This window comes from Nansenia antarctica (assembly GCF_963989245.1).
Source record: "Nansenia antarctica genome assembly, chromosome: 4".
NCBI lineage: Eukaryota > Metazoa > Chordata > Actinopteri > Argentiniformes > Microstomatidae > Nansenia > Nansenia antarctica.
Window position 1 is genome coordinate 55161321 of NC_137689.1, and position 25497 is coordinate 55186817.

At 41.1% G+C, this 25497-nt stretch overlaps 1 protein-coding gene across 1 annotated transcript; it reads left to right on the plus strand.

Annotated features, from left to right (window-relative positions):
* Positions 1-1677: 1677 nt before the first annotated feature.
* Positions 1678-23701, plus strand: antxr1b (ANTXR cell adhesion molecule 1b; the record flags this gene model as incomplete). Its single annotated transcript, XM_080528221.1, has 18 exons — positions 1678-1832; positions 4463-4534; positions 4694-4765; positions 5318-5399; positions 5516-5549; positions 6087-6166; positions 7493-7561; positions 7707-7787; positions 8087-8147; positions 8434-8532; positions 9437-9506; positions 12882-12960; positions 13052-13147; positions 13641-13682; positions 17279-17374; positions 17567-17734; positions 21891-21971; positions 23303-23701. The coding sequence occupies 18 exons, from the start codon at positions 1678-1680 to the stop codon at positions 23699-23701; spliced, it is 1836 nt and encodes a 611-aa protein (XP_080384347.1).
* Positions 23702-25497: the final 1796 nt, after the last annotated feature.

The following is a 25497-nucleotide window of genomic DNA, read 5'->3' on the forward strand; positions in this document are numbered from 1 at the left end:
GCGGACTCAGACTGTTTGAAGGGCAGGGGCGAAAATAAAAAAAGGGCACCTACTGCACAACATGGGACCCCATCAGTGCACATGGTCATGTTTAGACCATTGGAAGGGCAGCCAATAGGGCACATCCTCTAATTTTGCCACTCAAAAGGGCACTTTAGTGCAACGTTTTTCAACGGTGGGGGCACATGGTCAAGTTTACACCATTGGAGGGGCACCAATAGGGCACATCCTCTCATTTTCGCCACTCAAAAGGGCACTTAAGCGGGACGTTTTTCAACCGTGCATGGGGGCACCAGGAGGGGCGGTCGCCCCCCCTGCCCCCCCTTGAGTCCGCCAGTGCATTCGGATGATGATGCCATGGTACTTTTAAGGTATTGACATAGTTTAAACTCTTCAAAAACCTAACAACCTTGAAAAAAGAATTTTCAAAGATGGACATACCCTTCACGACTGTAAAGTTATGAACCTGTCGTCCGCCAGTCTTGTCTGGCCAGGTGTGCTGTAACATATGAGCACATTCCGAAGTCGCTATGAGCGTATTCCGTCGAACCAACCTAAACACTTACGTCACGGCCATGTATGCTACTGTAGGCGATTTATCAATAATACTATTTAATTAGTAATACTAATTAAAATTATTCAATAGGAACATTGTAGGCTACACTTTGCAGTGACATTAAATGAAAACGTGTTATAAAAACACGCACAGACAATTCAAAATGCAACACTGTTTAAAAAAAAGAAAGAAGACTGACTTCTTCAAAATACTGTTTTTAATCCTCAACTGATTAACTATTTGGAAAGTGTTGGGGTTTCATATGAATTATGAAAACTATTCAGTGAAGATCTACACTTCAGTGACTTTTTATGTAATATCTTCGATAAAGTGGAGAGTATCACTTAGTCTGTGCCACTATGTTGGTGGTGGATACTGAATATAACTCACTGCACCTGTACCAGACTCACTGGATTACTCACTGTAGCTGTACCAGACTCTGCCACCAGGTAGCACTGATGCTGAAGATTACAGGGTGGACAAAGGAGAAAGGGAAAAGGGAAAAGGAAACAAACAAAAGGAAAGTCTACAAATAGATGATATAGATAAAGTTATACTAAGGGTAAAGTTACAGTACAGTAGGCTATGTGTTTAATGTGTGCATATGAAATATAAAATACTTGAATTAAGTGTGTGTGTGCATGTGTGCGTGTGTGTGTGTGTGTGTGTGTGTGTGTGTGTGTGTGTGTATGTGTGTGTGTGTGTGTGTGTGTGTGTGTGTGTGTGTGTGTGTGTGTGTGTGTGTGTGTGTGTGTGCGTGCGTGCGTGTGTGTGTGTGTGTGTATGTGGTTTATCTGAGTGAGGGAGTGTGTGTGCCCTGGAACAGCTTTTCCTAATTCAGTCCAAGCAGCTCCACTCCCCCTCTCCCTACTCAGGGCTACTGCTCTGAAGATGGGACACTGATCCAGAAAGAGAGAGAGATTCCATGCCTGGAATCTTAACTCTGTCTTCCCATGGCTGGCTGGATCAGAGCATAGTGAGGCTGGGCAGGAAGAGAGAGGAAAACCTCCACCAGGAGATCATTTGGATTTAAAAAAATATTTGGATCTTTTTTGTGTGTGCATTCTCACTCTACTGCTGCTGTTTTAAAACTCTGCTGCCTTTCTCCTCAAGTTGGAATAATGTCCCGTTGCTGGTGCAGACAGGCCATGTTTGCAGTGGAGCTTTGGACGCTGGTGGCCGTCCTAGCCTCCGGCAGCACTGGCCAGAGCCTAGACAGGAGAGAGGCAGGGTCCTCCTGCTACGGGGGATTTGACCTCTACTTCGTTTTGGACAAGTGAGTTGTCCCATCTCTGCTTGTCTTGCATGCAGTTTCACCGGCTCTGTCTGCTCCTAGTCATTCCTAATGAGAGAATGACAAATACATCTCTGTGTGTTAAACATCTAAAACTCTTTAGAAACACCATTTATCAGTGTGTGTGTGTGTGTGTGTGTGCGTGTGTGTGTGTGTGTGTGTGTGTGTCTGTTTGCGTGTGCATGTGTGTGTGTGTGTGTGTGTGTGTGTGTGTGTGTGTGTGTGTGCGTGCATGCATTTGTGTATTTGGGGGACATGATGTGAAGTACATTTGTAGATACTATTTGAGAATTATTGGAGCAGATGCACAGTTCAGGGACAAAAGGGCATTAGTTCTCTCACTGCTTTCCTTAGCCACCTGGACTCACATTAGTGAAGGCTTTTTACATATTTCTACCATTGTGGGAAAAACTGAGTGTAAATGCATACATTGTAACCCTTTTTTTTTTTTTTTACAAATAGGGAGTATACTGTTTGTTGGAGATGTTACTGCAACGTTAAGAAGCTACAGTAAATGTGTTATTGATTTCATAATACAGACTGATCACTGATTTGACAAGCCATTGGCATTGAGGATAATGAGAAATACTTAGCCTGCATTATGTTATCGTCATGTGTTCAAGTCATGTGTTCTTTACTGTTCCATACCACTCCCTTCTTCGTCCAAGTGTTTTGGAGGATGGGGATTGCTTTCCCAGGCGTTGGCAGCTCCACAGTTGTGACATTTCTGTGGCGCAGGATATTAGAACACCGAGCTAATACTGAGACTCCACAGAACAAGTTTTTACACATATAAGTATGGAGTGGCACCCACTCATTCCTATGTTATTCCATTTGGTGATCGGTGATAGCCCCACAAAAACAGTGTTGTCCACTGCTTCATATTTTGTTTTACAAGTTGTTTGGAAGCACATGGTACCACTTACCATAAAAAAAACAATAACCAGGAGAGTCGTAAAAAAACTAATAGAAAATAAAAAGTCTGCTGTTGAAAATGAAAGAAACAGACACTTCCAAATGAGCAGTGATACAAAGCATCTCTATTTGTTATTTGTTATATGGTTCTATAGATTACATATTGTGACACTCTAGCAGATCTATAAGGGTTATTTGAATAACATGAATGATGTGTCCATATACCCAGGATGATGGTACAGTATGGTGTGCCTGTCCCCTTCAGTTGTATTGGGGAGGCTGGTGGAGGTAGAAGTCAGGACAGGCTCATCGATACCAGTGCACCAGCCTCCCCTGTGTGCTGTCCTGTTGTCTCTCCTCTGTGTCTGTCTGCAAAACCCTTTCACCAGTAGGGCCAGATGTTCCAAAGCTCCAGAGTCCTTGGCAGTCTGTCAGCACTAGGACTCATATCACAGTCCAATGGAAGAGAGAGAGAGAGAGAGAGAGAGAGAGAGAGAGAGAGAGAGAGAGAGAGAGAGAGAGAGAGAGAGAGAGAGAGAGAGAGACATTACTGCTACTGTACATTAGGGAAGCTACAGACAGTAAATGTGATAATATTGCAATATTGTTGCTGTGGCAACTGTGAGAGAGGTAATGTACCTTGTGGTGAGACAGGTGGGAGGATAAGTGGAGACATAAAATAACAGGTGGAGGACCAGTTGGTCACCATTAACTTCTCTGTAAAGAAGAAGACTGGCTATCTCTTTGGAAATGTCTTATGCAACCTTACAGTAACTTGAAAGTACTGAATGGTCTTATGGCTGTTTTCTATTTGATAAATCAGTGGAGGAGCTTTCTATCCTTTCTTCTTCCTTCTTTACGTACTGTAGGCAAGTCAATTGCGAAGCAGTTCTCATATGAGCACTTTGAACTGCAACGTTTCCATGAAAAGCGCTGTACAAATAAAAGTTATTCTTCTTCTTCTTATTATTATATACAGCACATTAATGCACAGATGGACATTAATCACTTTCTGATCCATAATGAAATCTCTCGCAATGCTTTGTTGAGCGCTCAAGTCTCAAAGTTGCACACATTATCCTATTTAACTGCCGTTCTGGAAATACTGTGCTCATTTCCTGCGTCCAGTGTTGCTGTCCAAGGTTTAAGCTGCCCCAGTAAAAACACTTACTGGTAATCACCCGACTAATATTTTTCCTTTCTGCAGTCCAAGTAGTAGTCCAAGAAGTATTTTGTGTCAGGGTTATGTTGCCTGAAGGATTGCTACACAACCTGGTAATAAAAAAATGACTTCAGAAATATATTTTTGAAGAACACACACACACACACACACACACACACACACACACACACACACACACACACACACACACACACACACACACACACAGGGAATTCAGAACTATGGAATAGATTCAAAATAAAACCATTAAGCATAGAGACTTTTCCACTCCCTGTCGAGGTGAAAAAGTAGAGGAAGTACAAAGAGTCCTCATTGGCAACTGTAGTGTGAAAAACAAAATGTGTTATCTTCTCTGTTCTCTTGTTTCATTTGCAGTGTAAATGTACACTGTTGCACCATGACAACATTACAATTATTACCATCAAGGGCCTTAAAGCAACTTTTTAAAAAACCTACACTCAGACCTACCCAAACCTACTCCACGATAACTGAAATCTCCCAATCTTTCTTTCAGGTCGGGGAGTGTACAGCACCACTGGAATGAGATCTATTACTTTGTAAACCACCTGGCTCATAAATTCATCAGGTACAGTATGGTACAAACAGCTTGATATTGTGACCACCTTGAGAGCACACAGCACACCAAACCCCACAGGGCATTAAAAGAAAGAGGTTTTAGGGTTAAACAAATAAAGTCCATCTTTTCACTCTGTCTTTTTATCTTTTCTCCCCTCCCTTCTTCCAGTCCTCAGCTGCGAATGTCCTTTATTGTATTTTCTACAGAAGGACGGATCCTAATGAAATTAACCGAAGACAGGTACTGTAAGATACTATTTACAAGGAGAGGCTGGTGGAGGCAGAAATCGGAGGACGGACTCATTGTAATCTATGGCATGGAATGATATAGATCATATAATGTGATATAATTCCTCATTCCATTCAATGCATTCAATTCCATTGAGCCCATCTTTGGATTTCTCTCTCCATCAGCCTCCACTGCTCCACTTGCTCAAACTAAAATGGCTTTATCTACAGTATGCTTTCTCTAACACTCAGAATTGTACTTTACATCACTTAAACTGAATTTCAATTCATACAACAATGTATTTAAATTCCGGTTTAAGAATGGAAAAGTCCACTTATTTTCTACAATGATTATTCAGCAAAGTAATTATTGAAATGGAACTCACTTCTCAGATTGACTGAACTGAAATGGAATTCACCCCGTTGTCAGATATCATCTACAGTTCATACACATGCTATATTATGCTGGTGTGACAAGTAAGGTGGCCTGTGTGTGTGTGTGTGTGTGTGTGTGTGTGTGTGTGTGTGTGTGTGTGTGTGTGTGTGTGTGCGTGTGCGAGAGCAGAGAGCAGATCCGTGCTGGGCTGGAGGAGCTACGCGAGGTGCAGCCTGGTGGAGACACCTTTATGCACAAAGGCTTCCAAAGGGTGAGTCATCTAAATCTCAATTACCAAAGTGAATGTGAAGAAGTGGACACTCTTACGGCCACTGTATGGCCACATTTTAACAACAACATAAATAACCCCGCTGTTTTCTCCCCTAGGCTAGTGAACAGATCTACTATGGAACTGGAGATGGTGAGTATAAGGAAAAATTGGATGGTTGGAAGATTCACTCTTCTACCCTTAAAGGGACATTTTGGGATAATTTTTTTTTTTGTATATACAGTGGCTTCGGAAAGTATTCAGACCCTTTCACTTTTTCCCCATATTTTGTTGTGTTTTAGACTCAATACTCAAAATGTATTCAATTTATTTCTTCCTCACACAATACCTCATAATTACAAAGCGAAAACATGTTTTTTGAATTTTTAATTAACATTTAAATACAAAAATACCTAATGTAAATAAGTATTCAGACCCTTTGCTATGACATTATTAAAATGTGCTCAAATGCAAAAATGTCTTGAACAAGTCACTCAGCAAGTTAAATTGAGTCCACCTGAGTGCAAGGATAATAGTTCATGTGATTTCGGAATGAATATGTTTTCTTTTTATAGCCTCTGGTTTACCACTATTTTGCCATTAGAGCGACTGTGTAGCCTACTCTGTGGAGTAGGTGCTCTGTTGAATTGCCATGTCAGAGAGTTACAGCCATATGTCCTGATCCGGCAGGTTACCGCACAGCTAGTGTTATCATTGCCCTGACTGATGGTGAACTGAGGGAGAATCAGTTTGATCTGGCAGAGAGAGAGGTGAGACAAAACACATAACGTTCACATAACCTCTGAGGACATGGTGAGCTGTATCTACTGTATAGTACCGGCAATATCCACTAAATTCTATTTCTAGTTCAATAAGTTGTTGATGTCCTGTGACATCTACTACCCCCCTGTACTGTTTCTCCTGTGTCATATAAATAAATACAAAATAAAAGCTAAAAATCTAGCACAACGACTGACAATGGCCCCTGGATTGATTTTAGATTACTAGATTATTAGATTAAGACTGATGGATAGAGGATTCACTTACTTAATGTATTTGTTGTAAATCGCTTTGGAATAAGGCGTCTGCTAAATGCCAAAAAAAGTCAATGTAAATGTACAGTACTGTACTGTCTGTATTAGTGATACATCAGGGGAGGCTGGTGGTAGGAATCGGAGGACATTATGTTATGGGCTAGTTAACACACTGACGTTGTTTCACAACAGATAAAGCACTAGTACATTGTAAGACAATGCCTCATTCAACTATTCACCTGGCATTTTGAACCATGCCAATAAGCCTTTGCAGCTGGCGAACTGGAGAGGAACCTAGCAATATTAGCTATTCTGAAACATCTGAAAAACATTCCTGGGAGCATTAATCATTTAGTATGATAATAATTTGTGACAGGCTCTGGTGAAAAAGTCCTCAAGTAGGGCAATGTAATTTTTCAGTTTATGAAAGTGCAGATTGTAAGCTTTCAAATGAGGTGTCATACATTGAAATCTGAAAATAGTTGAGGAAGATATGCTTATTTGAATGTTGGTACCCCTAAACCCTCTCAATCAAAACACGCAAAACAGCTGCTAGTGGCTAGCAAGCTAGAAAGGAACATTGCTATGAACATCTAACTCCATGTTTAGCACATCCCAACTTGCTGATAGAACGTCAACATGGTAAAAACACACAACTACACATAATTAGTTCACACAGTCCTTGCTTTTGCACACGTCCTAAAACGTAGCCTACAGCAGACGATACAGTGAATCCAATTCACAAATTATAAGTATTTAGTGATCCTAAAACTGTTGTTTGTTATATCGAGTGGGTTCTTCAACACTTAAGCTTTCATAATATGCAAAAAAACAGAAAACACTTTCCCTTTTTTCTCATAGCTCTTTGGTAATTTGCGCAACTTGAGAATAACCGACATGCGGACCTTTTCACCAGACCGTATCACATTAAATGTGACTTCATTTACAAATTTTGTCCAACTGAATGAGTAATGATGGATAAGTACATTTGAAAACAATAAGTGGCTTCCAGGAACAATAAAATAATGCTATTGTCTATTTTTGTGTCCGAATGAAAACCAGGCGAGTAGGTCACGACAGCTGGGAGCCTCAGTGTACTGTGTGGGAGTAAAGGATTTCAATGAAACCCAGGTAAGTTTGATACAGTATGTCAGCAGGGTCAGGCGAGAGGTTTCCATGGTTGGGGAACTAAACCCCCAAGGAGGTCAAAGAGAAGTGATCCAGGATGTGAGGCCCTGTTATTGTACTGTCGCTAACTGATTAAATGTCTGGACAGCTTTGGACCATAGCCGACAGTAAGGACCATGTCTTTCCTGTGAACGACGGCTTTGAGGCTCTTCAAGGTGTCATTGGCTCGGTAAGAAGGGAAACTTTACAGAGGGGCTGATAGGGTGATACTGTATGATGCTTTGCTCCTTGACCTGTAAGGTGTAATGAAGCTTTACTTGAACTGATATTGTATGCATTTGATGAAAATCTTACAGCTGTCATTGGTGTTGAGTCTCGACATCGGCATCACCATCACCATTACTACACCTTTACAAAACAGTGGAGTAGCACACTAATGTGCTTACCACATAATCGCAAGGTTCTTGGTTCATGGCCCCCTCTCTCTCCCCCCTTCTACTTTTCCCTCTCTCTCCTCTCTTCTCTCAGATCTTGAAGAGATCATGCATAGAGATCCTGGCAGTAGAGCCTTCTAGCATCTGTCTGGGAGGTGAGTGCAGAGTGGGAGGGGCCAGGGGCCAGGGGCCCCATCTGTATACAGAATGATTCTGTCTATTGATATGCTAACACACACAGCAATCTCCACTGTGCTGTTCTATGCTTTTATTGAAAATTAAAGACAAACAGACATGAGTGAAAGATTGTTCCATCTCTGACTTCGTTATTATGGAGCAATTAGACATGGACTTGATTAAATGGTTGTCACACTGGCATGTTTTAGATGGTATTATGGTGTTGATGACTGTCCTTGTTCTTGCCTTCTCATCCTGCCTCAGAGTCCTTCCAGGTGGTAGTCAGTGGAAACGGCTTCCTCCACGCCCGCAATGTGGAGAAGGTCCTTTGTAGCTTCCGCATCAACGACACAGTCACCTTGAGTAAGTGGAACTTACTGGACTGTACCTACATGCTACTGACCATAAACCCTACTGTAAAACCACCAGACCTTGAGTAAGCAGGGAATCAACTGGTCCCAATGTTCCCACTATTCTAAATCCTAAACTAATGTTAAGTAAACCTTCCCATGAGGCTCTGTGTGCAGAGGAGATCTCTGAGACGTGATGCCACACACTGAGGATGTGTGATCTCTTATGCACTTTATATGATATATGGCTGGAGGGCAGCTCCTCAACTCAAGGATTTTATGCTCTTTCCCCTGCGGCAGTATGGGAAATCGTTTTTTTTTTTGTAAGTAAATCTTAAGCCAAGGGTGGCTTAGCAGGGCCCACAGTTGATACAGATTGTATCCATAAATCCATTTTTAGATGACTCACCCTTTGGAAGCCTTTTGCATAAAGGTGTCTCCACCAGGCTGCACCATGCGTAGCTGCTCCAGCCCAGCAGGGATCTGCAGCTCTCTGCTCTCACACACACACACACACACACACTCACACACTCACACACTCACACACTCACACACTCACACACACACACACACACACACACACACACACACCACTACCACCTCTCCTCGCTTTGCATCAGCTGGTATTATACTTAAGACCTCTCATATATCAGAAGGGAATGTGGATCTCATCAGATCTGTGTGTGACTCTCTCTAAGCCAGGGTAAATAAACCACAGTCACAATTCTTAGGATTTTCAGCTCAGTTTCAGATTTTCCACGTATTGAAGGTCCAAGAAGAAAGGGAGGATCTCTCTAAAGAATATTAGAATTTGTGCAACAGTATTATCTATTAATATATTTCTGGTAGAGAGAAAGTACTTAAGTGCTTGTGCTCATATTGTGATACAATGTGTCCTCTCCACTGTCTCCCCATAGTGAAGAGACCATTAGTGGTGAAGGACACCTACCTGCTCTGCCCAGCTCCAGTGTTGGAAGAGGAGGGGACGTAAGTCACAGTCTAATTCACACATTCTCACTACTTGCTTTGCAATGCCTACAGTGGGGGTAATACGTATTGAACACATCAACAGTTTGTCCAGTAAATGTATTTCCAATGAGCCTATTCAAGTGGAATTTGCACCAGACTTTGGTATTACAGTTTTTTACGATTGCTAACTCACCATGTTCAATACTGAAACCACAGTTTCACAACTCTTCATACAGTCAGCAGAGCAGAAACCCATGTGAACAAAACTGTGACTCTTTCTCTGTGATTTGTGCATTGCTTTCATACAGAATGCATTCAATGACTACGTTCTCCAAATGCCATAACACTTCTCTCATTCAAACTCCCCCACATGCAAAATACTATGTATTTGCAACACATTTTTTCATTGCTAACATACTGTGTTCAAAACTCTGAAGAACACGTTCAAAACTGAATTATTTGGTGCAATTTTGCAGTAATCATATTCCTATCATATATGACAGAAAGCTCACAATAAACATTTTTTTTGCACAGTGTTTGAGTGTGCAGATGCTGTTATTTTGCACTCTATTGATACTCTTCAGTTCCAGAACCTCAGCAAAGTCTGACAACGGATGAGCGGAGGTATTTTCACTATTTGCAGTAATCATATTGAAATGTCTAGAAAATATTAGCAGAATATATACAATGAAATGAAATAGACTAGATGCATTGCCAGGGAAGACATTAGATGTGACCAGATGCAGACCAGAGGGTGGACCAAAACCCTCAGGAGTGAGACATTTTTGGTGTGATTGCTATTGTATTGTAGCCCTGGAATTTCTGTTTTTCTTTTTTTACAGTATTTGAACTTTGCATCTTCCACTTTATTTTTCACTTTTCATTTTACACAAGTAAATGTAGTGTACTTTGAAGTAAATGTACCGTAACTTACTTTCTGCAAAGATACAAAAAAAAGGATAAAACATAAAGGATAGAAGCAAAAGATAGAATACTGTAAAAGATTGTGGCATTTCTGATTCATTCTTGTTGCCTAATACTTTACAGTTGTACAGTCAACTATTCTGTCTATGATTACTATAAATCAAACCATTTTTATAATGAAACATTCATTCTTGTGAAAATCATTCAAACTATGTAATGCTCCCTGTTGTTAGTATTTTGTAAGTCAGAATGTTATGAATGACAGTGTATGCTTCTGAGTGAACATTGTTGACAGTGTGTGGTTGAACGAGCTTCTTTTGAGACATGAATGAAGTCATTGGCCAACATGAGTGTTACGAATGCAGACTGTATGAAGAGTTGTGAAACTGTGGTTTCAGTATTGAACATGGTGAGTTAGCAATCGTAAAAAACTGTAACTCAAACAATCCAGACAAAAAATCGAAACATTAAAGTCCATATGTAAATAAAGTTATGTGGAATAAAGTGGAATGAAACAGGAAAGAAATATTGAACGCACTAACTGAAATTAATTTAATACTTAGTGGAGATGCCTTTGTTTGTAATGACAGCTTCAAGGCACTTTCTGTATGAAGTAACTTTACACAGATTGTCTTTAAATCTTGAAGATTGCGGGGGGGCCCTCTTGTGAATCTGGATCTTCAGATGCTTCCCCAAATGTTCAATTGGGTTTAAGTCAGGTGATTGACTGGGCCATTCCAACAAGTTGATTTTCTTTCTCTGAAACCAATTGCGAGTTTCCTTTGCTGTATGCTTTGGATCGTTGTCCTGCTGGAAGGTCCACCCACGTCTCATCCTCAGCATCCCGGTGGATGGCTGCAGGTTCATCTCAAGAATCTCTCTGTACATGGCTCATTTAATTGTTCCTTCAATGATATGAAGTCTGCCAGTACCATGAGAGGAGAAACAGCCCCACACCATGATACCTCCAAACATCACTGTTGGTATAGTGTTATTCGGGTGATGTGCAGTGCCATTTCTCCTCCAAACATGGTGTGTGTGTGACAGACAAAAAGTTACATTTTGGTTTCATCTGACCAGAGTACATGCTCCCAGTAGTTCACTCGCTTGTCCAAATGTTGTTTGGCAAACCTTAAACGAGCTTCAACATGTCTTTTTGTCAGTAGTGGAGTCTTGCGGGCTGAGCGTGCACAGAGGCCATGGCGGTGGAGTGCATTGCCTACTGTCCTTTCTATCACAGTTGTACCTGCTGCCTCCAAGTCTTTCTGGAACTCTTTCCTAGTGGTCCTTGGCTCTTTGGCTATTCTGAAGTATCCTTCTGACTCCCTGATCAGAAATCTTGCGAGGAGCTCCTGTGCGGTGGAGTGATGGTGGAGTGATGTTGCTTCCACTTGCGGATAATGCCCCCAATGGTGCTTACTGGAAGATTCAAAAGTTGTGAAATACGTCTGTAGCCAATTCCATTTTCATGTTTTGCAACAATCTGGTTGCGAAGGTCTTGAGACAGCTCTTTGTTTTTACCCATCATTAGATGTTTGTTGTGTGGCACCTTGGTAACAAACAAACAACCTTTTATAGCCCATCAATATATTCTAACCCATCTGACATTAATTAGCACAGATTGGAGGTAGAGTTGCCTCATAATTAGTTATAGTTTTCAGCTGGTTCCTTGCCTTTCCTTGCTGTGGTGTACTGCTTTTTTCTTAGTGTGTTCAATACTTTTTTCCTGTTTCATTCCACTTTATTCCACATAACTTTATTTACATTATGGACTTTAATGTTTAGATTTTTTGTCTGGATTGTTTGAGTTAATACCAAAGTCTGGTGGACATTTCACTTCAATAGGCTCATTGGAAATACATTTACTGGACAAAATGTTGATGTGTTCAATACTTATTTTCCCCACTGTAACTGCCCAAATTTACAATCTAACTTTTTAACCCCGAACTTCATTGGGCTTAGATAATTGAGCTTCTATTCACAGCTCAATTCAAATTGCAATCACATTAGTCATGATGATAAAGCTTACTGATGGTCAGAAGTGACTGTTGAATGCAGGCCGCATCAACATTTCCTGAAAGTTTAGTAGCTATTAGCTACTGTAGATACTCTCTGTTAGAGAGATACACCCCAAATATCATCATAATTTTTTACTCTTTCATATTTTCCACCCTCCATTTTTCCTTTCATCCCTGATACATTATTGATGGCAGTAGAATGTCACACTCAGTCAGTTCAGCAGATGTATTAGAACATAAGGAAATAACATGCTGTGCTAGTTGTCCCCGTCTCTATATTAATCAAATAATAATATTTTCTAGTTTCAAAAGATGTCTGAAATGAATGTTTTTAGTCTTTTCAGATCAGTGGTTAGAACAAGGACATTCAGGGAGACATAAGGAAATACCCTGTTGAAAGGGTCTCTCTCTCTCACCCCCTCTTCTCCTACCCTACCTCTTTCTCCCCCAGGTCAGCCACCCTCCATGTAAGCATGAATAATGGCCTGAGCTTCATCTCCAGCTCTGTCACCATCACCACAGTCAGCTGTGTAAGTACCTTATCACAACATCCTCCAACCCGTGTCAAATTCAGACCCAGCACTAATTTGGATGGTACTAAATCCCCCCTCCCCCCTCTAGTCTGATGGGACGTTCTTGGCCATCGCTCTGCTCATCCTGCTATTCCTGTTGACAATGGCTCTGCTGTGGTGGTTCTGGCCTCTCTGCTGCACGGTGGTAGGTCGGACGTCTTGACTCAGGGTTATGAATCATGCAGATTGATGACAGCCTATCATACCGCAGGCATGGGCAACTTTCTCTATTGATTTCATTATGACCCTACAAAACAATACAATCTGACACATAATATGTAACAATATATATCACACATTTCTTTTATGATCCCTGTCAATTAACCAAAATTAACATAAAGCTAGAATATTAGAAAAGGAATAGTATATTGGGATACTTCAGTGTACAGTTAGATTCAACTTAAAGTAAATGTACAGAACATATTGTACACATACTGTATCTAGACTCAGTTATTGAATGTCACTGTGAATTACACCCTCTCTCACAAAATCACTGTCTGACATCTGAAGAACAGCTTTCTGCCTCAATGCAAATGGTAAATAAAAAATAAATAAAAAAAAGAATATACTAAAGATCACTGGTAATAATCATTACAATCATGTGAGACTTGACACCCTTTTCATTTCCTTCTTCACAGATCATCCATGAGCCCCCACCTCCTGTGATGGAGGACAGTTCAGTAAGAAACACTTGTTTCACTGGTTTACCATTCCATCACCATTACAATTGTACAATCATCATCGAGTCCCAAGTCACATACATACATAGACGGATCATGAAAAAATGGGCCCCTGGGCCTGGACGTGTAGAAAGGCCCCCCCCCCCTCCCCAGCGCAAACACATTATTTTTTTTAGAGCGCAAGTAAACACAATGCCAACAGCATATAAGACATAGCCTACGTTTACCTGCATCTCAACAGGTTTTACAGCGGAGGAACACTCAAAGCCAACAGCACAATAACTAGAAAAAATTCACCTGTATTTCAACGACACAGGATTTACAACACAGGCATGCCACACTCAATTGAAGCCAACAACAGTACATGTACAGTAACAAAATACACCGCTTTCAACCAAAAACAATTGGCAACACTATGGTGTCATATATAGCAACCACAGGATGGCTTTATAAGACTAAATTAATCATAAAATAGTCTTACCTTATGCAATGCATTTTTTCCTGGCTCTGCTTCGTGCAAAATCATCCACGATATCATTAAAGTCCAGTGATTTGGTCAGTTCGCTCTCAATTGCCATGAGAGAAAGAGCCTTGAGACGGTGTTGCGTCATTTTAGTCCGCAATTGGTTTTTAATCCTGGACAGCACAGTGAATGACCTTCAAGGGGAGCCCTTCAAGATTGGTTACAGGCAGAGTCAAAAATAGCCGCAGCGCAACATAGACATTTGGAAACATAGATTGCAGGCCACAATCGATAATTACGCGGAGTAGTCCTTGTGGGCTTTTATCATCCCCAGTACACAAACTTTAATGGCGCCCTCTAGTGTCTAGTTTCTATAGCCTACTCATTAATCTAATGGGAATGTAGCCTGTATTCGCCTTAGAATCTGAGTAGGCTATAGAAACTATGTAGCCCACACAAGCTTCTCTTTTTTTTGCAAGACGTGGGCCCCTATAAAATTGTTCAAAATAGTATATTCAAAAGTATATTCAAAATAGTTTTTTTACGTTCATATAAGGAATCTCATTTGTCCCAGTTACAGTAGGACATTTTCTACCGGCATCCCTGCGACAAGAAATGCAAAGGGCCCCCTGATCTCTGGGGCCCCTGGGCCTGGGCCCGGTAGGCCCGTTCAGTAATATGTCTTTGCATACATACACACTTGGGGAGCGTACCTATGTTCCCCGGGTCCGCTGTTCCACGGGTCCTATGTTCCCTGGGTCCAATGTTCCCCAGCCCCGAAAAAAGGGTCCTATATTCCCCGGGTCCTATGTTCCCCGTCTTGTGGGTATATGTAGGTGTTTTCCGGTCAATGTGTCATGTGTTTTTCAATAATCGCCAAGGGTTTTCTCGTCGTTGCGCAAAATAATTTCTGGCCACACGGAATCGCTGGTAGACTGGTTCAGGTACACTGGGCATGCACGTACTGGTAGACCCAGAAGATTATTCAAATATAATTGAGACAGTACCGTAAAATAATAGAAATTCATTCATTTTCATTCATAGTAGTATTGTCAACTCCCGATCAAACTCCTCTCCACTTACTTTATGTCTGCATCCAAGATATGGCATACTATGGCTGCATTTGTAAATTCGCTCTGGAAATTTGATCAGCACTCATGAATGCCTCGTCCAATTAAATTACTTGGTCCCTTTATGACGTTGAACCCAGTGTGCGCTCCGGCGCCCTCAGAGCGAATTTACGAACGCATTTACAACGTATCGGTTGTATAAACAAAATGAATAAATGCTCATCAACGTAGAGAATTATGACGTCGCGTTAACTCGCTAGAGTCGTTCTGTTTATGGAAAACCATTTATGGCGCTTTTCCACTACCGTGCTGTACCGTGCCGGGCCGCATGATCCCGGTTTGTTTTGCTTTCTCCACTGCCAACCGAGCCTTCCCGGCCATAGTACCCGTGCCGTTTTTAGTTCCACTTTTATTTACAACAAGCATAACAAAAAATTGCTATTATGGCGATGTGCTGTGCCTTCATCATCCCCCTTTCATCCCTAGTGTAATTTTATCAATGAACATGGTATTACTGTTATTTCAACATTTAAGCCTCTTTCACACATAGTTCCCTATAATTTCCATGGAACCCCTTTTCAGACTTTTTTTCGGACTTTCTTTTTCTTCTGGACTTTTATTCAGAAACTTTTTTTTTCTGACTTTTATTCCGATACGGTACGGTTTGGTATGGCACACATTTGTATCCTACCCATACCATATTTTCAGAAACGCTTCTCCATTATACGCAACATACCTGGAGCAACCCGGGACAGTAGGAGGAGTTACGTGTCATAAGAGCACTTCACTTGGACAGTACTTAATTTCCAATCATAGTGGATATATATATATATATAGGCTATATATACATACAGGTGGAAAGGCTTTTTTAAAGGCATTTTTAACGAACTCCCAGCAGAGTCAAAACACAAAACCTTTTCCAGTTGAACATAAACTAAACTATTTAAATGCTGCTATTGTTTTCGAAAGATACTTACATCCCACCATTTTTTTCAGAGGATGCAAAGTTATAATGTAGCGTAGGCTATGGAGATGTTGTAGTTGATCCCAAAGTCTGTTCAAACCCAGGCAGCGAGACCAGCAGGAAAACACAACTAGATCTATAATTCTAACTGGATAGTACTTTGTTTCCAATCATAGTTAGCTAGATTACTTACTTAGCTAGCTTACCTTTACTTATCAAATGTACATTTTGTGATATAAACGCAGTGCACACACACCGACAATGCATGTCTAGTATAGCACATCGCCATAATAGCGATTTTTTTGTTATGCTTGTTTGTAAATAAAAGTTCTATGATGCATTGAAATGACATTAAACTAAGATAATAAGATGGTTATCATAATTTTTCAAATCTTTATTAATAAGTTATTACAGAAACAGTAATTTAAGTAAACAGTAATCATTTTCCGAGAGCGAAATCTGTTGTGGTATTTGAAAATGGCGGTTAAGGGTGAAGTCTGAACATGGGATGACGATGTTGTGACGATTTCCATTGACCAATCAACGGTCTGCACCGTCACACGTCACACACAGCCTGGCAAAAAGTACCTCTCGCTACCCCTCTGAAACGAGAGGAGGAGCTTGAAGGAGATTGTATATTTTATGGGGAGCCAGTGGTATGTTGTTGCAGGGTGGGGGTGGTGTGCTGCCAGGGTTTAGTGCGGGTGAGGATCCTGGCAGCTGAGTTTTGGACATATTGTAGCCGATTCAGGGCCTTGCTGGAAACACCACTCTGTTACAATAATTCAGGCGGGAGGTGACAAAAGCATATATTAATGACAATAAATATTTGCCCTTAATCGAGTGCAAATTTCAAGATACAAGTGCAAATATTTATTGTACAAGTTCTTAAATTGAATCTACAGCCTTGCAAGTTTTGAAATCTATTTTCATAGATAGGCACACATAGACTCTCCTCTTCTGTTGTCTGATCTGAAAGATAGAGAGACCTTTCAGAATAATTTTTGTCTGATAAAAACAGAATTGCATCAGACACATTATGCCATTTGTCAGAACAATATCGTATTAAGGTCAGTGTCCTCTCTTCCTCTCTTTCCAGGATGAGGAGGAGGATGGGTACCCCAAAAAGAGGTGGCCCACTGTGGACGCCTCGTACTATGGTGGCCGAGGTGTAGGCGGCATCAAGAGAATGGAGGTGAGGCTTCTTTAAGCAGCCTTGTTGTATTTGTTTTCTCTATTGTGTTTAGGGGAGGCTGATGGAGGCTGAAATCTGAGGACAGTACAGTATAACGAATAGGGAGATAATGAGAAAACAAGAGCTTTAATGAAAAAATAAATAAATAAAGTCAGTAAGGAGGACCTCTGCTGTCTCTGCCTGTCCCTTCAGGTCCGCTGGGGAGACAAAGGCTCCACCGAGGAGGGGGCCAAACTGGAGAAGGCAAAGAATGCCAGAGTCAAGATGCCAGAACAGGAGTTTGAGCTGCCTCCAACGCGCACTCTCAACAACGGCATGCATAAGCCCCTCAGCCCCCAGAAGTGGTACTCACCAATAAAGGTTTGTACAGGATTAGATTTAAGATGGTGTGGGTTTAACACTAGAACAGCCGTGGGTGGGGTCATTTGACCATGTGAGTAAAAAGAAATGTATATCTTTGCACTCGATCAAATTTCAGGATCCTCCTTTCATGACTTTTCCTAGATATGTGCGTTCTACCACCCAGTATCCTTACATTTTCTAAATCACATCAGGATAAGCTAGTATAAAGCTATTTTGCAGTTTTTCTGTGTAGGAGGCAGGCTAATTTACAGGCACGCCAACTAGTAGTCTTTGTGTGTAGCAGATTCCCATTGTGGTCATTTGACCCCTGAGGCAGCTCTTGTAGGAGGTCAAATAGGCATGGCTAGTGTTAATGGGCTGCTCAAAATACAAATCAAGATGATGTTCTTGTAGACATTGAAGGGTGAAATAACTAGAGTTCAATTCCATAAACCCTCATATGTCAATACACAGTATTGCACAGCCTGGAGCAGAAGCCCTCATGCGAGAAAGGTCGACGTGGCTATCAATACCTCCCTCAGAATAATAACTGGATGCTTGAAGCCTATCCCTGTGTCCCTCTTGCCAGTCCTCGCGGGAATAGCACCGGCCGGCCTCCGACGGGAGGCTGCCACCCTCGCCCTGGCCAGGAAGGCACAAAAGTATGACTGGCACATCCTGCACAACACCACAATAACACCAGCACCTCCAAGCAGACTCAAGACCCGCCACCCTTACAACAAGGCAGCACAAGAGATGCTCAACTCCACCTCTGAGGACATCCCCAGAGATGCATGGTTGGCAGCAGCTTGGAAGCAGGAGTGGGAGTCAGCCGGGCCCTCCCGAATCCACCGCTACATCTGGGACCCAGGAGATGGCACCATTGGAGGAGACGACCTACCACGCCGGCAATGGACCACACTGAACCGTCTACGAACTGGTGTCGGTCGCTTTAAAACATCAATGAAGGCGTGGGGCCTGGCGGACAGTGCGGCATGCGAGTGCGGTGACCCTGAGCAGACCGCTGACCATATAATCACCATCTGCCCCTTATATAGACCACCCTCGGAAGCCAGCCTCTAAGACTTAGAACCAGAGATGCGGGCATGGCTACACAACACTGAGTTGGACCTCTGACGTTACACGAAAGAAGAATACACTTTATTACTAGAATACATTTAATTTTTCCATAAACATATTGTGCATATGTTCACTTTTAAAGAGTACTCCCCACTCTCACTCTCAATATTCTGTATGTATAGAGATAATGGATATTACTCATCAGTGAACTAATTGAGAGTTCAGGGGCCTCATTTATAAAAAAAAGTACTTGAACGTCATCTTTGACTTGCACGTAAGCACATTTTTCTAAACGGACGTAAGCATTATTTATAAAACGGGCTGCGCTCGTTTAAAATAGCGTACGTACTAAAGTCTATAAATACCAAATATACTTGAGAATGAGCTTTGTATTTACGCCCTGTGATAGCGGCTCAATTATAGCGGCTGAATTAAGCCAAGTGAGCGGGAGAGGGCAGATAAGGGTGGCTTCTCGGTAAGTTGCATTTGTAACGTTTGATCATGACAACCAGTAGCCTACTCAAGTTGTAAAAGAAAATCAGGGGGGATGGTGGATTTTAGCATATGAGGAAAATGTTAGCATCCCCACAGCGTCAGTGACTTCAGTGTCAGTGACTTGGTAAAAATGTCATTGCATGCGTGCCCCCTCGCCCACAGTATTTTACTCAATATACGCAAAACTAAATGTTGAAATAGCAGTAATACCACATTCATTGATAAAATGACATAAGGGATGGAAAGGGGGGATGGCAGTTTTAGAAGGTGATTTTGACCGTTTTTATTTCAGGGGGGATGCCATCCCCCCTCATCCCCCCTCAACTTCAGTGCTGATGACAACTAACCCGGCAAATGCTTATACTGTAATCATATAATGGTCTTATTCTTATCAGGTGACATTGAAAATATGGCTGCTCACTCCCAGACACCGGAGACACCGGAGAAAAATCCAGTATAATTTAACGCATTAGGCATGTTGAAGGGCATGACAGCTCCGGAGGAATATAAAGGAAGACTGAAATACAATCATAAACATCAGTTCCCTTTAAATCTTGAATTAAACTCATTTTCTCGGGTGATAACAACATTGTTAATTTTATTACGAGTCACGTTCACTTCGCATGAATTACAGTATAGGCAGTGCGGCTCACATGCCTGTAATAACTCTGCATAACCTTAGCGAATTTCTATAAAAGATGGCAACCTATCATTTCTTATGTAAATACTCTTTCCTCTCTGGATGCAGGGGTAGTGATGGTCTAGTCTAGTGGATAGTGAGTTGGACTTGTGAGGTTGTGAGTTCAAATCCCACCTGAAACCACACCACTACTAGTGTGCCCTTGAGTAAGGCACTTAGCCCTCAGTAACTCCAGGGGGAATGTCCCTGTAATTCATAATTGTAAATCGCTTTGGATTAAAAGCGTCTGCTAAATGGCAAAAATTATTAATTATTATAATTGATTCTCTGTGCGTTTATTGTTTGAGGTGAGCACCCTGTGTATCTGTTCTTTTGTACTTTTCTCCCTGTTTAATTTTATTTCATTTACTATGTGTTTTTTAATTTATTACAATTATTTAATTTATTTAAATGATGCATTTAGTTTTTGTACGTGTTTTTTATTATTATGTATTTATTATTTTTTTTTATTTTTTTATTTATTTGTCTTGTTTTGTCTCTCACTCGAGAGTTTGGGCTGGGTGGGTGTTTAGGGGTAAAAAGAAAAGAAAGGTGTTCTAGTTCTCTGTTCGAACACCAAATGGGGGAGAAAGAAAATAATTTTGTCTTATTTCGTTTTTATTAAGTCAATTGTATAATTTGCATTTGTATATTCTTGTCCCTGACTTGTATGCCTTTGTTCGCCAATAAAAAATAAATAAAAAAAAACTCTGCAGTAGGTAATGTGCGTACGCAAGGTCAATACACAACGTTGAGCTACGATTGTTTCCACGATCAAATTGACTCACGTTGAAATTGTATAAATCACTACGTTGACGTGGTTTTCTACGTACGACACGGGTAAGATCAACATTTGATCTAAGTACTTTCTATAAATGAGGCCCCAGGGGTTGTAAGCAAAAACCTTTCAACATTGGAAAGCTTGTTATCTTTCATATTCTTCATCATTTCTTTATGTCTTTAATGTGTTGGCCACTTTGGTGCTGTATGTATGTCAGTTTAACAACTTATCCACAACCTAACTGTTCCAGGAGTTTTTGTCATGGTGAAGATCAAAACAAGTCTTCTGCAGTGTTTCTGTGGCTTCAGTGTATCCAGGAAACAGTGAATGCCTTTTGTTTAATAACATCTTAGTCAGCTGGATGGGCGGTAATATGAACCAGACATGAACTGAACTGACCTCTGGAAGAAGAGATCTGCAGAGCTGGTGCTTTTCCCAAATAAATACATTCTTTTCCTCATCTCTACCTTCCTCCCTGCGTTCTGTGGAGGGACAAAGATTCCCTGGACAACGAGCCACAGACAGACCGTCTGGTCAGATGTACTGGCTGTGCAGACTAGTCCCAGGCTGACTGGCATAGAGTATATTGAAACAAACCAAACATCTAGGGCCTTTATGCAATGTGCATACTGTATTTTTATTTATTTATAAACCTTGAGCTTAATGTGCAGATGTGCAATTTGCTTGATTTTTCAAGAGCTTTTAAAAGATTAGTCTGACTGGCATATACTCTACAGAAACAAACCAAAGAGCAGATCAGACAGACAGGCAGTAACTAAGGCAAACATGTTTTCGATCGTCTGCTTCCCTGGAATAATTTGCCTACTAATGCTTAATTTGTCATGTTAACATACTGTCACCAGACTGTTTCCAGGGGAACGGGTTAGGGTGATTGAGATTCTTTCAAGTAGCAATGGCTATAAATCATGAATTTAAAAGTCCACAAATTAATGTAAGTATTGCAAAAGTGGATGTCTCAATCCCCGCAAAATGTTGTTGATGATGATGATGATGATGATGATGATGATTGATGATGTTCATCATTTTAACATTTGTTATTTAGTTTTTAGTTTTTTTTTATCACGTTTTTGTATCTGTCTAATATCTTGTCTCTTCATGTTGTGTCTGGCCTGGTGTAGGGAAAGCTGGATGCTCTGTTGGTGTTCCTAAGGAAAGGCTATGATAGAGTGTCAGTGATGAGACCCTATCCTGGAGATAAGGTGAGACACAATTATGTGTTATTCCTTCCTTTTAGTTATTACAAAAATACAGTTTGTTGTCTTTTTTTCTTTTTCTTTGCGAGGTGACAGTGATCATTGGAATGTGTTATTTGCATTATGTTTTGTTCATTATGAACAACATAATCACTGGGTTGTGTGTGAACGTGACTGGACACAAAAATTAAACTCAAAGATCAAACTCAACTGCAAACAGTGTGATATGACCTGCTAATGCTAGCATCTAGGATTCCTTCCTCCCAACGGGTCAGTTTTAGAATGTTGCAGAGAAAAAACTCGGCAGAGTCACAGGGCCGTTGCAGACTGCTGCAACTGCAAAGTTGTGCAGTGCTGTGCTGCGAATCCTAGATGTGAACTGGGCTTAATGTTAGCCCAAGGCAGAGTTGGCTAATGTTAATCCAAAGCAGAGTTGGGTAGACAGGATCAAGTCTCAGACTTTTACCTCAGAGAATTTTGCCTCAGATTTATTCTAGGGGATGATGAAGTTCAGCATTAATCCTGGATTGTTATGTAAGAGAAACAGAGACAGGCCTTACCAGGAAACAGTTAAGGAGGAGGAGACTGCAGTGGTGAGGCACACTCACATTCTCAAGAGAAAGAACTCAAAACCTCAGAAAAGAAAAGGGAGGAGGGAGGTCTGAAGCCCAGGCCAGAGCCGGAGGATCGGAGCAGACAGAATGGAAAACAGAGGGGGGTGGGGTGTGTGTGACGGGTCCTCAGTGGATCATCTTTATATTCAGACGCATTTATTTTTGCACACCTTTTTAAATGTTTGGAATGATTCATAAAAAAAAAACTCTAGCTAAGGGAAACAGCTGTTTGTTATGAAAAAGGTGGACAAAGTAGCGAGGAACTGAGTCGCTAATATTGTTCTAGCTGTAAGGAATGCTCTCATGTCTGCTGAAGACATTAAGTGATGATTACCCACCTCTTCAGTTCCTTTTTTCCCAAGCTCCCTGTAACTCTGAGAGGTTTGTTTTTCTCACCATCTAAGGATGGGAGGATGGGACCAAACAGAGCCAAATGCAGTGCAGTATAAACATAAATACTATGACCCTGGGACAAACCATCAACAGAATTCCCTGTCTTCCTACCTGTCATTATGCTCTGATCCCACTAAATCTTCTCGTATTTTTTTAACTGGACTGTTGAGTAGAAACCAATTTGGAATTACTACATTTTCCAGAAATTAAGGAAAAGATAATTGGATTATATATTCTCTCTAGTCTTATTTGAATAATCATTATTAGACATTACTTTGAGTTAATCCCTTCTGATAGCTCTCTTTGTTGTCTGTCTTTCCTGAATCACAGGGCAGATGCATTAACTTCACCAGAGTGAAATCCTACCCTGCTCCTCGCTATCCAATCTACCACCACCCCTCCACACCCATCTACAGTCTTCCTCACAGCTACAACCACCCCTCACAGGGCAGCTTCTCTCAAATGCCCCCCTCTCCAACCTCCACTCTACCACCCCTGCCATCCACTCCACCTCCCTCCTCCATCACCCCTCCCCCTTATACTCCTCCTCCAACCCGAGCTCTGCCCCCAACTTCTCTGAGCCTTCCTGAAGCCCCACCCACCCCTCCACCACTTTGCCCTCCTACACCTCCTTCTCCAACCGGCTCTCTGCCCCCACTGCCCATTGGCCCACCCCCGTGTAGAGCCCCTCCCCCTTCCCGACCTCCCCCACGCCCCACTCATGATTAGAGACCTACCAATACCTATCGGGGGGAGAGAGGGCAGGGCCAGAGCATTAATTGCCTAAGAACTGAGCTGCTGTGTGTGCATGTTGCAATGTGCCTTTCGCTCACCAAACCAAACCACTATCAGCAGAAGGACAGGCGGCTGGTGGCAGCAAGCCCAGCTCTATCCATCAGAAAAGCCTTCTACTTCAGCAAATGGAACATAGGGGAGCTGAACAATTGATGTGTAAAAAGTTTACTTTATTTTTCATATGTGTCCATTTACCAGTGAGTTGAACTATTGTTCTATAGTATGAGTTGGTTTAGAATCATTTATTGTGGAATCTCAAAATGATTTGAGTAGAATGAGGATATCTCTGCCTTGTCCAGTGAGTAAAGACAATCACAGCAAGGTTTAAGAACTATAGGGGAGATTGATCTACAGTCATGTGAAAAAATTAGGACACTCCATGAAATATGTAGTTCCTTTTCAAGAAATATATACGTCAATATTTGATCTTCTTTCAAACAATATATATATATATATATATATATATATATATATATATATATATATATATATATATAAATAAAGGTGATGTTAATTTAACCAAAAACAATGAAAATGAAACTTTGTTACCATTTGTTTAACCAAAAATTAACAAAGATGCCCTAAAAGCTGGTATTGCCCCCTTTGGCTGAAATAACCTCAATTAGACATTTCCTATAACTGTCTACCAGCCTCTGACATCGACTGGGAGAAAGTCTTTCCAACTCCGCTGTGCAGAATTCGTTCAACTGTGTGATGTTTGAGGAGTGTCTTGCATGAATGTGGGGTGGCTGTGGCGCAGGAGGTAGAGCCGGTGTCTAATGATTGCAAGGTTGGCAGATCGGCAGTTCGAACTCCGGCTAGCCACATGTCAAGGTGTCCTTGGGCAAGACACTGAACCCCCAAATTTCTCCCAATGAGCCCAAATTTCTACCATGGTAGCTTGCCGCCATTGGTGTGTGAATGTGTGTGTGAATGGGTGAATGAGAGGCCATTGTTAAGCACTTTGGAAAGTCAGTCCTATACTGCTATATAAGTCAGTCCATTTTCCTCAGAGAGCTCTTTTGATCTTGCCTTGGTGATACCACTCACTTCAACAATTAAGTGCAAACCAAACTAAATGTCTGATGTTTAAATAAGAAAGGCTCCTCCAAAATCCTCTCTAACAATGTTCTAATCATTTGGACCTGATGTGGTGCATGTGATTCTAATTTTAAGCATTTTAAGTAGTAATAAATGTTAACGGTAATGGTCCTCACAAGAAAATAGCATTTCTATTAATTAGATTTCAGCAATCATTTTTAAAAGATTTATTTTCAATAATATTTTAATTATTACCTCCATCTCTCAATATTGTTAAAATGAAGATCAAATGTCAATTTCCGTTTCACATGACTATACTTCATAGGGGAATCACTGGCTCCATTTCTGACTATGTGTGTCTTATAAGTGTTATACTGTACATGTAACTCTTATGCATAATTCTAAACATTTTAAGAGGTTGAAACGGATTAATTATGAATACATTTTTCAACACATTTATGAATGTATATATTGCAAATAATGAAATAATGACACGTTGACAAGAAGAAAAAAGCTTTAGCTGAGAAGAAAGAGGGACTTTGTTAGCTTGTTTACACAGAGACCATAAAATTAGTTTTTTCAAAGCTAAAGGAATGGAAGGCATGTCCTGTGCACTTTTACTCAACATTGCTGATCTATAATAGCCCAACCAGGGACCAGACTTTGAAGACTGGCCTTTTGATATTGAC